Source organism: Acanthochromis polyacanthus, chromosome 1 (assembly GCF_021347895.1).
Source record: "Acanthochromis polyacanthus isolate Apoly-LR-REF ecotype Palm Island chromosome 1, KAUST_Apoly_ChrSc, whole genome shotgun sequence".
NCBI lineage: Eukaryota > Metazoa > Chordata > Actinopteri > Pomacentridae > Acanthochromis > Acanthochromis polyacanthus.
Window position 1 is genome coordinate 50,521,582 of NC_067113.1, and position 15,396 is coordinate 50,536,977.

General features: G+C 39.3%; 1 protein-coding gene across 1 annotated transcript in view; it reads right to left on the bottom strand.

The window, feature by feature from the left end:
• Positions 1-612: 612 nt before the first annotated feature.
• The window catches only part of LOC110963314 (ELKS/Rab6-interacting/CAST family member 1-like), a 183,013-nt gene continuing 168,229 nt past the window's right edge, over positions 613-15,396 (bottom strand). Inside the window, 1 exon segment of the mRNA XM_051959255.1 lies at positions 613-2,868. Coding sequence (XP_051815215.1) covers positions 2,731-2,868 — 138 coding nt within the window. The 3' untranslated portion in view covers positions 613-2,730.

Here is a 15,396-nt window from a genome sequence, read left to right on the forward strand (position 1 = left end):
TTTACCACATTAATGATGTCTACACTGTATTTCTGATTCATTTAGATTTATCTTAAAGACACAAGCTCTGGCTTGAGATCATTAAATGTCACAGAAATCTTTGTCATGGTGGACCATTGCTATCAAACCTCCCACAATGTTCTTCCCTTGCTAACACAAATCTGCTTGCAGTCCAAATGACTGCGTACGCGGATACTGTATTACTGTATCCACCTGGTGGTGCAACCAGGTACTACAGTTAATTATTCTTAAGCAACAGCTTTAATGTAGAAATGCTATTTTTTCTTTCTTTAGCTTCTTAGTTGTCAAGCCTGTACATTGGGTTGGTTGTAACAACTTTAATGTACTTGAAAAGAGTATTATCTAGGAAAATGGCATCAGATTGGAACTCAGTATCAGCACATTCTAAATGATACATGATTTAGTTTGGACCAGGAAAAAAAAGTCTTGATCTGGACATCCCTACTTTCAGTTTTGGCTGAACTGGTCAGAAGAGAAGTCCAAGCAGAGGCCACAACCAAAGTTGCTCCAGTTTAAATGGTTTGATGTCACCTGTAAAAAATCTCACAGAAATTGTTAGACATTAAAGAACAGGCATAAGACAAAGTAAACTAAAGATAAATCCATATTTTATTCCATTCGTTCATTCCAATTTTCAATCCACAAGAAATTCAAAGTGAGTCCCAGTCATTGGCATTCCCAGTGACAAACATTATCAGTATAAAACAGACAACAAAATACTGAATTTACAACACAAGCTCATATCTGATGAAGTTTCATGTCAAAATAAAACGCTCACCATGTTTTAACTTTACTTAAAGTTTGAAGTGTCACTAAATCTTCGAAACGTTTCAGAATTTTGAAGAAATTCTGTCCGATATCAGGTGATTTGACACGCGTTTGAAATGAAACTCCTCTTTTACACCCATGTGACTTAGAGCAGTTTTGAATCACTGATTTGGTGCCAAAACACTAAACCCTCTGTTTCTTTTATACCTTCAAATCAGATCCAGGTGTGCAGTCAGATTTGAGTTTGCGGTGTAAATCCGAGACTCGAGGCTTTGTGTCCACCAGGTGTTTCTTTGCAGGGAGCAGCTGAACGGTTCCTGTGTCGTGGCTTCACTACATTGTAAGACTGAAAAAAACAGACTGTTAGAGGAATTTTTGCTTTAAGTCGAAACAATCTGAACCTCTAGTGCTCAGTGCCGTAAGCGTTTAAATCATGCTAAGGCTGTCAGCACTGTGGGAAACATGCAGAGTGTCATTTCCACTGTAAACAACAAGAACAAGAAACCGGTTCTGAGAAAATGCTCCCGGTGGACGCAGAGCCTCGTGTAGGTGCAACATACGTTCCCAGTAACAGCGTCCTGCTTATGGAACAAATCTGTGTTAACTCGCAAACCAGACAAGAAAAGACTCTGACACGTTATGTAGCATACCAACCAATAGCGGACAACATCTTCAATTAAAACAAGATTAGTGTTTTATATATATTACCAAAAGCAAAAAATATATTTATTTAACATTTATTTTTATATCCCCTCCCTCCCAGGAAAGAAAGAAAACAAAAGATGTTCCAGTAAGTGGGTAAGTTCAGATTTCACCTCGTGTTAACTCTAAAGGGATTGTCACAAAAAGGGATTTTTGTGAGGAATCATCTGAACTCAACCTAACTTCTGTAAGTGAACAAGACAAGATGTTTTTTGAGGTTAAAAAGAAACACAAACCATCTACACTGGTGTGTTTTAATAAAGGGAGCATTGCGAGATATATTGTAGTTTGTGCCTTTCATCAGTAATGGAAAACAAATAGATTAAAGTGTCGTGTTCCTCCCTGATGAAAGCTGTGTATCTGTTAATTAAACCTCTCGCTTTTGCAATTTACACAACTATCTAGAGATTACTGCTGAAGGAAACTACAAGTCGGGACATTTCATCAGACACCTGAAGAAGAAAAAAGAAACACAAGAGACGGAAAAAAGAAAAACAGAGGCGAAAAGTTTAAAAGATAGCAGCAAATGATGTAAGGAGCTAAAGGCAGCTGAAATAAACACACTTTTGTATCTGCACCAATCAAATAACAATGTGGCAACAGAATGTAAGTCTAACATCAGAAACAACGTGGCAAACTCAACCCTATTCACCCTATTTAATAAGGTTTCAGAAAATTTTCCCAGAGTCCGACTGCTCATCGCCAGGACACAAGATGGCCGCTGTGAAGCGTCCCAGATGGCGAGTGCAGTGAAGGCTCCTTCTGTGTCAGAGTTTGTTTGTTTGTTTTTTTTTCGGAAAATACATGAAGAACATCAACTATTTCCAATTAACTTGCATGCCAACAGAGCACTTTGAACTGAAAAATGAACATTATTTCCTTCAGCTGGCACAGTTTGTTCAAAATCATAGCGACTAAAGACACTGCGGAGGAATATCTTTCAGTAATAACAGGATTTTTTTTTCTTACATCCGCTTTTCCCGACTGTGGAAATGAGATGACTGAAGAGCGGGTAACAGAACAGCAGGTAACAGAAGAGCCAAGGAAGGGAAAGTCTTCATCTTCATCCAACACTGTGATTTCATTTGTGTACGAGGGGATTATTATGGGGTACAGCTGGAGACTTGTGATGGTTCTGTGTGTGCGACTGAGTGTTCGATGTTTGCTGCGTGTTTTCTTGCCTTCTGACTTTAAACGCTAATGAATGTGTGGATGTAAGTCAGCGTGTGTGTTGGTCTGTCAGCAGCTGTCCTCCAAGGCATTGACGACTTGTTCCAAAATGTCGGGGCACCGGTCGGCGATCTGCTGCAGGACCTGGTTGGCGTACTCCTGGAGCTCCGCCCCCTCCCTCTCACACAGAGCTAACTCCGCCTCCAACTGAGGAAACAACAGAAAGGGGACTTTTCATACATTTTGTAAAGCAACATCTTGTGATAAAGCCAACAAAGAAATGCAACCCTATTATCTTTGGGGTCAGTGTGACTCCATTTAACGTTTAACGTCTCTAAATCAATGATTGACAGAATTTTTTCCTTCATATTTAACGACTTTTCCTAATTTTATAGGGACAAGTGGGTAAATATAGAATTCATGTATGATATGTTTTCAATGTCCCATATGCATCAGTGTTCTTTGGGGTCAATTTGATCCCAGGCTTTTAGCTGTAGAAAGAATACAGTCAAGCCTGAAATTATTCAACACTAAGTTACTTTTAAATGTAAATAAAAGCTGAGAAGTTATTTTTTCTACAATGACATCTCTTGTATATCGTTTTAATATCTTTTGAGAAACATCTGTGTCATTTCCAATCAAAAAAAACCCTTGCTGGTTGAAAAAAAGTAACTTTAACTCTACTGGTTACTGCAAATGGTTGTTTTTGGATGATTCCTTAAATAGGACATGTGCAATAAAGTGGTTTTGATTAAATATAGCAATTTTGATCTATTAAACCTAATTGTACCTCATTTTCTCCATGTCACACATGATTAGTTGAAGCATCATCAGAAAGCTGAAAATCAAATCATTCTTTCTGTTTCCACAGTTTCTGACTTTGACAAATGGTGGAATTTTGGCTTCTGTTAAAGATAACATCCATTTCGATCCTAACAGCAGGTTTTGGGGTTTTGAGGGTTTTCTTGGTTACAATAATTTTTGTTTGTACACTTTTCTGGTATTTTTCCAGATCAAAATATAAGTAAAATGTTGATACATTTTACCCAGAAACAGACGCCAGCTTAAGGCTTTCCCACATTCAACATGTAAAATATGTGAACCATCCGTGGAGTGGAGGTGCTGCAGAATGTATGTTTTTACAGGATACATTAGCGACATAGGGTTGTGTGAGTCATTGGCAAAAGAACGCAGTGAGCTTTAGGATTGTTGTGTCTTCAGTTTTTGGACCCAGCGCTGGCTGTGAAACCTCAAGTTTCTCACTGACTTCATGTAAAACTTCTACAGTGGGGTCTGCAAGGGATGAAGATACTAAGCAACCATCAGCTCGTACTGACATATAAATGCCAACAGGGGGATCGAGACCCCAAAGTGGAAGCGCTGTTAGATACAGAGTAGTAATTTCCTAGTTCTAATTAAAAATACATAAACATTACACACCATTTATGCTCTTGCACTTGTTTCGGCCACTCTCACTGATTATAATATAAGTGTAATGTTGCAGCAGCTGCTCCAGGAATGACTCAAATATGTGTTTGATGTCTCCACAGCTTTGCTCCCGCTATGCTAAGCTAACTGGCAGCTAGCTAAGAAGAAAGGAACTACATGTACTTCTCAAACTATTCTGTTTTCCCTGAAGTTGAGAAAGAGAAGCAAGATGAAGAGGGACATGAAGGAAAGATTAAAGACTTTTAAATCCGATATCGCTCAGGCACACACACACATTCACACACACACACATGCTCACACACGTATCAGGCCGTAATCTGAAAACACCACAATGTAGCTCTTTCTGTTCATACAGAGTGGAACATTTCTGAGAGCGAGCGCTGATGTTATTTTCTTTGGCTGCAGCCGAGCTGAGACGTCAAACCTAACTGGCTTAATGACCAATACATCTGTATCAATAAGAGTGCCGCTCAAACAGTCATGTAACACAAGCCCATATTTCTGTTGCAGTGAGTGTGTGTGTGTGTGTGTGTGTGTGTGTGTGTGTGGGTCAGATATTGGCAAATATTCTCTCGTTAAGTCTTAACCTCTTCCCTCTGCTCTCATCTCTTCGCCAGCAAATCTCAGCGGTATTTTACATTACAGTGGCTTTATTCATGTGTAAAACTGCTGCAAGTAATAACAACATTAATGACTAATGAAAATCCACCCAATAAATCACACGCTAATGCAGCTGTTTATGTGTATATTATGCTGTTACATTATTTATTGGAGATATGTAACAGTTGTGTGTAGAGTTGTGAACGTTTACCACGGTGGGTAGCTGTAATGAAAGACACTGTCAGGTTGCATTTTGGGAAATGGAGGACGTGTTTTGGCCCATAGTAGGGAAATAAAGTCAGGATATCTCAAACCTGCTGCTTCAGTTTTGACTTGGTTTTTTATTAAAGAAGCTTCTTGCAAGTGAGCCACTTCTGGTGAGATTCTGAACTCCTGAAAAGAACATTTAAGCCATATGGAAGAAATCATTATATGCAGAATAATACATATATGCAATACTAAGTACTTGTTTTTATGTAATAAAACAGCTTTCTTTGCTGATTAACGGAATTTATCCATATTGTTTGGGAGATTACATGCAGCCATTTGGAGCATTTATTCTACAGAGAACATTTGCAAATAATGTTTTGGAAAGACAGAAAGACAGAGTCAGAGAAAGATGAGGGTGAAGACAAGAAAACTGATGCAAAAAAAAGAAAGAGGGATAAAAATGAGGAGAATGAGTGAGTTAGAGAGGAGGTAAACGCGAATCTGAAGCCAAATGCGTTAAGCAATGAGGCTAAACCACTGTTCTTTTCCGTGTTTTTGTGTGTTTATGTGCAAATTTTGGCACAGTTTGAGCCATTCTGAAAGCTACATTAGCACCAGACAGCGGGAAACATCCCCCACTAACCAAACACATATAACCACTCACACATTTGTTCTGTTATCCCCTTGAGGACAATCCATTGACATGATGCATTTTCTAACCTCAACACAGCCTCACACCAAGAAGTGCAGCAGCTATGTTCGTCCAATGTGCGAAACTGTATTAGTTTCACACAAAAAAGTGGTTAAATTGCGAGTTTTTTTTTGGCAATTTAAGGAGCCTGGAGGGGTGAAGGTGGCATAAACCACAGGCCTTTCATCCCCATGAGTGGGGTTCAAGTCTTGTATTGTCCCATTGTTTTGAAGCATTTTCACCCACTGTTTACATCTGTTTTCAGTCGCTTTGTGTTTATGTTTTGCCAACAAAACTGCTTTGTTCATTTCAGGCACCAAAACTGCTTAGTTAAGTTTAGGAAAAGATCATGGTTTGGCATGAAAAATACTCAATGAAATGATTTACAGTCACAGTCTATGGAAAATTTTAGTTGCTGTTTTCATTTGTTGTTTTCAGTGACTGTTTGCTTTTGTTGAAATACTTTGAGTTCAGGCACCAAAACTACTTGGTTATGTTCAGGAAAAGATCAGGGTTTGGTTTAAAATACAGCTGTACAAATGTTTTTCAGTCACTGTTTACTTCTGTTTTCAGTTGCCTTTTTCAGTTGTTGTTTTCAGTCACTGTTTACTTTTAGTTCTTGGTAATGGTTCAGTTGTTGTATTTGTTTATGCTACAAAAATAATTTGACGATACAAGCACTTGGTCGGGTTTGGTAAAAGGTCATGTTTGGTTTTTAAAAAACAGTATAAAATACACCAGTGTTGTTTTTTGGGTTGCTAGGGTGCTTTTTTTCAGAAGAAAGTAAGTTTTGCGCTGTGGAGAGTTTTGGTCTTAAGCCTCAAAAATCAGTTCAGACTTGTGGAAGTCGAAAGAGTCTCCATTGGTTGGTAGAAAGCCAGTTTGAAGTCCCAGCTGGCATATAAAACCAAACTCACACATATACAACAACAATAACAGTGATTAGCCCTTTCCACACGAAGGACACACAATAATGTTGCTTATGAAACCACTTCAAAATGCGACCTTTGCTTGTGAACCGAACAAAGTTGACATATTTAAAAGCGGCTTGACGTGTAACACAACAGCGTCTGTGTTAACTGTCTGCACCTTGTCCTGATTATAGCCGTACTCTTGAAGCACTTTTACCAGCACTTTTTCTAATAACCTGCCATCCTTTACCATCCCTACTATATAGCGGGTTATTTCATCTCTGCCCAGAGGGGAAAGAAGCTCCTGGACCTACTCGTCTCCCCAATTCGCATCCATTTTCGACATTAGTGTCCTACACGTCATCAAAACGTCACAATGCTTTGCCGTAATGATGCTCTCCCTTTCACACAGGCGTCAATTTGGCTGGACGACTTCCTCGGCCGGAGGCTCAAAAGTCCAACAACAATGCTCCACTCCGTTCCGTCTCCACACCATTCACACAAAACAGCGAGGTGGAATAAAAGCACTATTCGAAAAGGCTGTGTGAAAGTCGCTTCTGACTCATCCACACTTTCAAGGTGATGTAAGCAGGAAGCACATGCTTTGCTCTGCACCAACCAAACAAATCATTTGTAAGGAGCTATGAAACAATCCTTTGGGATCTTCATTCATGAGAAGGAAACATCAAAAAGACATTAAAAGGCTGCAAGGAATCTGCATCGTTACCATGAGAACACGACAGACAAACAAAATGCGATTTGGAGCACAATGAGTTCTGAACTTTTATCACTGTTATCACTTGGAGTTGTATCTGCCACTATTGTCTACACCTTGATTTTTATCATTTCTACCATTTTGCTATCTCTATCCAAAACGGCCGAACACCCCCAGGCAATTACAGACCTGCATGTGTGCCAGAAAGAATCAGAAAGTCCCATTTCAGCGTGAAGCACGGCAACATTTTCTACATGTCAGCAGGACTGTGTTTGCAGGTAATTTAACTTAATGGCTTTGCATTTTAGCTGCAATCCCCCAGAAAAACACAGCAGTAAAGATAAGGGCGCAAAGACGATTGAGAAGAGATAAACGGTTTAGTATGTGTCTGCTGTCTTCTGCTCTCTGACGCACACAACCTTGACCTATGCCAACGAAAAACACTTGAAGATATGCGTAAAAATCAAGATTAAGTGGGTCAAACACAGTTTTAAAGCTGCCTAAAACAGGACAGCACACACCAAATATAAAAAATATGAGCGAGACTGGCATGATATAAAGTTCCATTATGATCCAAGACTCATCTGCTTCAGCTTAAAACTGTCGATCAGTAATGTCTTAAGGAAATCAATAAGGCATGTTGGATATCACCTCAACCAATTTACTTGATGAAAACCAGCCGAGCCGCTAATTTGCACATTTGGTATTATGAATTTTGCGCCGCTTGTGTTCACGTAGGACTCAGTAAAAACATATGACACTGTGCCGTACCGCTGATTTTGTTCCACCAGCTTTGAGGTCCACAGGAAAATCCAAGTGTTTAAAACCTGGGGCAAGTCTTATAAATTTTGGCCATCATTCCCTGTACTGGTTATAATTATACTTTACTGATTCCACTGCCGTCTTCTCTAAACATTACAATGCAACAACAAGTTTGAGACAAAGTACCAGTTTAGGAAAACCACTGGTTCTCTACCTTTATTGGTTTATGACCACTTTAAATGAGCCTGTGTCTACATGTGACCCATCGTCCAGGCTGCAAATAACTAGTGAGCAGCTCCACAAAAGAGAGTCTACCTCTTTAAAACTTAAAAACTAGGGTGTAAGTTTCACCACAGAATTGGAGGGAACACACTAAAACCTGAGGTTTTAGTGTAAATTCCATGTAAATCATTAATGCAACAACCAAATTAATGGGAAGCTTCTTTCAAAGAGACTTGGAGACTTGCTGGGAAACAGCACAACCATGACTGGAGGTAGAGAGAACTCCAAAGTGTTTTTTCTAAGTTGTTTGTTCAGGTTTGGCATCTAAACTACTGGGTTAAGTCTAGGAAAGGTCATGATTTGGCTTAAAATACACCTGTGCAAAAGTTTTTTGTCATGTTCTTTACTTACTTTTATTTTCAGGTGCTGTTTTCAGTTTTTTGATTTTGTATAGATGACAAAAATACTTATGCAACAACACCACTTGATCTGCTTTGAAAAAAGGGTCATGGTTTGGGTTGAAATACACCATAAAATAGACCGTTGTGGCTATTTTCTAGAGTCTCTACAAAACACAGACATTTCACTACTTTACAGCTTATTTCTGAAAATACTACATCACTAGAAGTGGAGCCAAGTCAAAAGTTTCTTCTGTGCAGCAAACAACGTTATGATGCCATAAATCATAGCAAAAGAAAAACGGAAAGTTGAATCTTTTAGTACCAACACTTGAAAAAATAGTGGCTATACATACTATAGATACTTTACTGTTTACATTTTTAATTGGTTTCCATATTTTTCTCCAATCTGCTCGGTGTAAACACAGCCTGCAGTTCATCCCAGTTCAGTCATAAAGTCCCTGAACTTTTGGATTATGGCTAATGGTCACAGCTGAGTTACTAACGTTTTTCTTTATTATAGTCTTTGTTTGTTTTTGTTTTCATTTATTTTTTTTAGTCCATATGATATATTTTGGGCATTTAAAGACATTAACAACAAACTTATTTTAGTGAAATATCACAATTTGAAGTTGATATTTGGCAAGTTTTCCAAACAAAAATGGAGGTCACACATACTTAGATTAAGGACTGTTGGAAAGTTGAGAATCCGGTGATGTTCTTACAGTTTGTGACTTCAATAAATGGTGTCATTTTAGAATTTTGGGGTTAAACCTGCAGTCTGTGATTCTAAAAAAACACTGCTGCTATTTATCCAATTAACTAACATATTCAGATAATTAGAATGTGCCAGTTTCACCTTCTCTCTGACTCCCACTGCCTCCTTTTCCACCCATCTCCCCTCCATCTCATTTAACCATTGTCCTATGCAAGAACATGAATGTAATCAGGATTCATTGGAAAAGTGTTCTATGAATCAGTCCTAACCATTTTGTTTGTTTCCCATTTACAGAAGCAGGGCTATGTACAGACATTAGATTTTTTTTTTTTAGCGCCGACAAAATGGAGAGCTACTGGATGGTATGGAAATATTCACTGAATTCACTGGATTAAAATCACATAATCGACCTTTAATCCCCGTATGACCCACTGTAAAGGAATCTGTGATATCAAACACTTAGTGATAAAAAAACAAGATGAACTTCAAAAACATTTCTTTAACTTTCACAGTTTTTTACACAACATGGTTGAAATGCAAACCTGCCTGCCGGCTTGCCCAAATGAACTTCACTGCTGAATTGCAACATCCGTAAATCACTACAATTAACCTGTGGAGCAAAATATTCTCATAACTGATATGAATGATGGCCAAAACCAGAAAAACATGGCCAAGCTTTCCTTAGAAAGTAATCATAATTTAATCCACTGAAGAAAAAAAGCCCCTTTGTTGCTAAGCAATAAACTTCCTCTCCGGCTACATCCAAATCAAAGCTCATTTATGGCCAAGAGAAATTAAATACAAACAGTTCCTAGTTATGAGGCATAAGTTTGGATGTTGTGGTTCTGAGCTCCCATGGATCACGTCTCATGCAATCACAGTGTGTGGTCAGAGAGAAATGTAGATGAAATAATGTAAGTGGGCAGAGAGGCAGCGCCGCCAGATTCATGACTCCTGTGTGTGTGAGTGTTTGTGTGAGTGTTTGTGTAGGTGTTAGCGAGTGCATGCGTGTGTGATTCAGCGGTTTGGGGTTTTGACATGACAGGTGTGTGTGAGTGCACAGCATGAGGCTAAAGTGTATGTTGCGAGCCCGACTTCTGATTTATTGAGTGGCAGAGAGGGTTGTGGGAAGCAGAGAGGGAGATAGACAAAAGCGTGGGTAAGTTGTGTGTTTGTGTGACACAGAGGGAGGGAGACAGAGAGAGAGCGGGTTAGTTGAAGATGATTTTTACTGCAGCCATTAAACCTCCATTATCGTGATGGATCATTATCTGCCTTATTGGGGGTCTGGAGACACACAAACACAAATGAACACAGTCGAAGCCATGCACAAACACACACACCTTACCCTCATCCTCATTCTGCAGCTGATAACCTGTGTGTGTGTGTGTGTGTGTGTGTGTGTGTGTGTGTGTGTGTGTGTGTGTGTGTGTGTGTGTGTGTGTGTGTGTGTGTGTGTGTGTGTGTGTGTGTGTGTGTGTGTGTGTGTGAGCACGCACTGACCCCTTGACACACATTGCAGGGCTTGAACCTCTTTGCAGAGGAATGCTAATGTTTTCGAAAGAAACCATAACTCAGCAGAGCGAGATAGAGACGCAGAGATTAACATGGAGAAAGAGCAACAACTGACAAAGAGGTGGGAAGAGACAGAGAGAGGAAGCGCAAATATGTTATCTTACCGCAGTGCATGAGTCCATCTTTGAGCAGGTCGACCGGCTGCGGCAGACACACATCTTACAATGTTTCTTCACTACAGTTTTTAATTTACGGGCGAGGCCAGAGGTCTGCTTTTATCAGAAAAACTGTCTTCATGGCTGCACATTTCAAACAGCTACCTTCACCCTGCTTTGACTGATTTCGGGGAAATTATGTCCTGCGATTCGTCCGCTCTCATCTCCACAAATCACGGATGCTTACGGTGAGGCCCACTGACCCACTTTCGCAAAAAAAATTGTATAGAGTGCTGCTCAAATAATGTCGTTTCTGCTACAGCTGTTTTGAGAACATTGTAGACTCTGTTTCTGTTTTGGAAAGATATTTAGAAAAACATTGATTATGGGTTTGACATATTAAAGCCTGGCATGACATTTAACAAAAGATTTTAAGAGCCAAAAAGAAATGCAGAAAATTGGGTTATACATGTAGCAGTGGGCTTTATAGTTAGCTTCATTCAATGTCCTTTTGGAAATTCTCTTAGTGCCTGCGCCAACTGTCAGATAAATTCAACAGATACATTTACAGACAGACTTTTAACTACAAAGTGTTCCACAACAAAATCACCAGCAATCCAGACAGCAAAGTGTAAGAGACACACTCCTCACATCACCTGCTTTTGTTTAACTCTCTGAGCTCCAACCAGTTTCTGAGAATCTTTGCTCTTGTCAGATTTTTGCCCTATGACATAGTTAAAATGCAAAAGTTGAATCTTTTGTTTGTTTAACAAAAATTGAAAAGGCCTGAAATCCACTTGTACCACATTTTTCTATCTGCACATAGGCGTGATCTAAACTGGGAAAAAAATACATGCTCTACATGCTACAGACGCCTTACTTCTTATGTTTTTGTAATTTCCTTCAAAACTTGTCTCCTATCTACTCTGTATAAACACAGTTTAATCAAAAAGTCACAGAAGTTTTGTTGCGTGACTGTAAGTTGGAGTGGATTCACCAATAGCTTCTTTGCTGCACTGAGGAGCACAGTATTTCATTTATTTATCTATTTTTCGCAGAATCTGGCAAGTGCAAATGGTTTACTTTGGTGAAATGCCAAATGTGGCATGTAGGGTAAAATCATTTTGATGAAATATCACAATTCTAAGCATAGATTTAGTTCTGATGGAACAGTGAGTCACAGGTGATTAGTTCAAGGACTACCAGAAAGATGAAAATCTTTCAATTCTGTGTGTTTGTACAGTTTCTGGCCCTGATAAATGGTGGAATGTTGGAATTTTTTTCAAACGGGTAAAACGCTTTTCGAACCCACCAATCGGTATGAGGGTTTAGAGGGTTAACAGAGCTATATTATACTTTGATTAAAAGTGATGGAATGCACAAAAAGAAACCAAACGAACAACACCTGTCACCTCTGTGTGTCTATTGGCGATGCTAAAGATGTACTTGAAATATACAAATGGAAAGAAGCTATTTTTATACTAATGAACAGATTGTTTCGGGTGTAAATAGCAGCACCATTTCAAAGTTTGGACATTCAACTTTGGGCTGTAACACATAAAGCACATTTAACACAACTGCAAAATATTTACAAAAGCACAATTTCTTCCAGTCTTAGCCACTTTTGGTTCATCAATATTTGCTACACAATGAAAAAAGTGCTCACTAATTTTTACATATTCATTGCTGTTCTCCACTACTCGCACATTTACATTAACATCTAATAGTTAAAGGAAAAATGTGCAGCAGAGCAAATGCGCAAGGTAAAGAAAATACTGCGGACAGATGGGATTTTTTCAAAGTTCATGAGTTCATAACAGACTCTTAATTCCAGCAACTACAGCAGAAAAACACTGGGGTTGCAGAGGTGAGGGTCGGGACACAGAAAAAGTCTGGAGGGCAGATTTTTACCTAATACTACGCTGCAATTGCATGACTTTCAGGAAGTGAAGATACAATCACAGGAGGTTTAAAAAGGCTCCAGACTCTTCAACAGCAGCCCTGAGCGGTGCTATAGAAACACCATTAAGAGTAAGAGCAAAGGGATGAAGTATAATAGGCCTATATAGACTACTACAATCCCTGTCTCTCTGCCCGTCTTTATTTAAGCCATTATGCTCTAACAGGCTTACACTGTAGACTTCTTCATAAGTTGGCTGCCTGTACTGCACCAAGCCCAAAAGCGTCCGAGCCATGTGACGAATGAGTGTGTGTGTGTGTGTGTGTGTGTGCATTCTCTCCAGACAGCTCAGCTAATAACGCCAGCTAACAAGCTGCACTGGGAATAAAGCTTGAGAACTTGTACCTAAAACGGCTCCTGGAGGACTCAAACACTGCAGTCTTCAAGCACTAACATCTCTGAAGAAAAATTCAAGGGAAGTATTTCGCAGGCAATTCAAAATCAACGGGTAATTTCATTTTAATAGGTTATTTAATCAGACAAATTGACTATAGGAACACATTCATATTTACAGACTCTGTGAGGAGTTACTTCAGTGGGGATTGAGGATTAAACACAAATCTGGGAGCTCTCCTCCATCCTACAGAGGTGCTTGTAAATGTATGTGTGGTAACTACAGTGGGATACTTTCAGAGGGAAGAGAAGCATATAAACAAGACTTAAAACTTAAACTGGCCCTCAAGGAGTAACTATACAAGGCTGGACTTAGAACACTAATGGCTGCAGAAATAAACAGCAGAAACAGACTGCAGCATTGACTGTGTATACTGTAGGTGTAACCTCCTGGTAGGCCAATCTGAAAAGATGGAAGCAATTTAGTTCAAGCTAATGCACAGGGTTCAGGTTTTATGAGAGATTCCTTGGTTTGGAGTTCTTATTCAGATGATAATGATGTTCTAAGTAAAAATGTAAATCTACAGGTGCAAAAAAGTAAGATTAAAAATGGTTCTTCTTCCAAAAAAGGAAATATATGGACCAAGCTACGGACGGTTCAAAGCACTTCCCCAAAAATGGGCAATTTATCTTAAAATGCTTAAAACCTTGTCAAAATGAGTCCAAAAGCAATTTACTTCACATTAGAGAAACTTTAAGATGGCATGTGTGATGAAAACTCGCAACATAGCTGAGGGAAGGACGATTTATGGGGACTTCAAACCAGTGGAGTTTCACATTTAGCATTGCCTAATTTCAAACTTGTTCCAAGATAGTGCCTATAAAAAGCAAAAACCATACCTGATTTAAATTTGGCTGCTATCCTCTTTGAAGTAGACTCCCTGTGCAGTCATACACTGCTCTTAGTGCTCCTGCTGAATTTGGAAAGCTTCCTAGAAACCCTGTTCTGCAGGTGCATTAGGCACCATATGCGATGCACTGCGGAGCTCCTAGGTTGCATCAACATGGTGGCATTTCAACTTGAATCTTGTCTTGGGGAAGAGGAAGACATTGCAGAGTCAAATCTGGTGAGTAAGTTGGGTGGAGAAGAACCAAAAACGCGTGTTCTCACTAAGACATTGTCCAATATAACTTGGCATTGAGAGTCTCATAAATTCACTGTGTAAAACCCAATGAATGTCCAACAAGACAAAAACTCGTTGACCTGACACACCTTCTTCAATCTTGGAAGGTTTTCTCTCAGCCTGAGTTGGACCCAACTTTCATCACCAGCGATTAACTTTGGCATGCAAGTTGGATCAATCTGACGCAGAATTTCATGTTTGCTGTCTCCACAAGTTTGAGGTTCACGGTGAAATCTCAGAATGGGACTTCCAAATGTGGCAGCAGAACTGGGAGCTGTGTATCACTGCACGAGAAGACTACATCGGAGGAGAGAGCAGCCAAATTTAAATCTAGTACAGTTTTTGCTTTTTATGGTCACAGTCTTGAAATGTCTCGATTGCACCTCATGGATCACTTTGAAATTCTTGGACAGAAAAGTGTGTCTTGCACAATGTGACAACTATACAGCTTGTCATTAATGTACCACCATTTCAAATATCATAAAAAGATATTTTTCGCAGCCAGTACAGAAAAGGGAAAATTAAATTCCACAGTTTGACATTCATTCTCTTCCTCTGCTTTACAAAGTCTCAACTGTCCCACAACCTTAAGAACCCCGAGACTTTATACGCAATTGTGAATGTCTGGTTGCATAACAGTGTACGGTTGACATTTGCACAACTCACACTGTTTCCAATTAATTGTTCCACAGAAATTTGTTAAGTGTTTGTAAAAGTCAAAATGATTTTATAGCTGTCTTGAAATAAATTCTTCCAGCACGGCCATGTGGCATTAAATTGGACTTGAGCTAGCTGGAGGAAACGTCTGCAGCAGTAACGCAAGAGAAATGCGTGAAGCTGAACTACAATGGCTGCCATTGTGGCGAGCTTTAGATAGAAAAGTGTGAGAGTGGAAAGCAGGTTTCTGTGCAT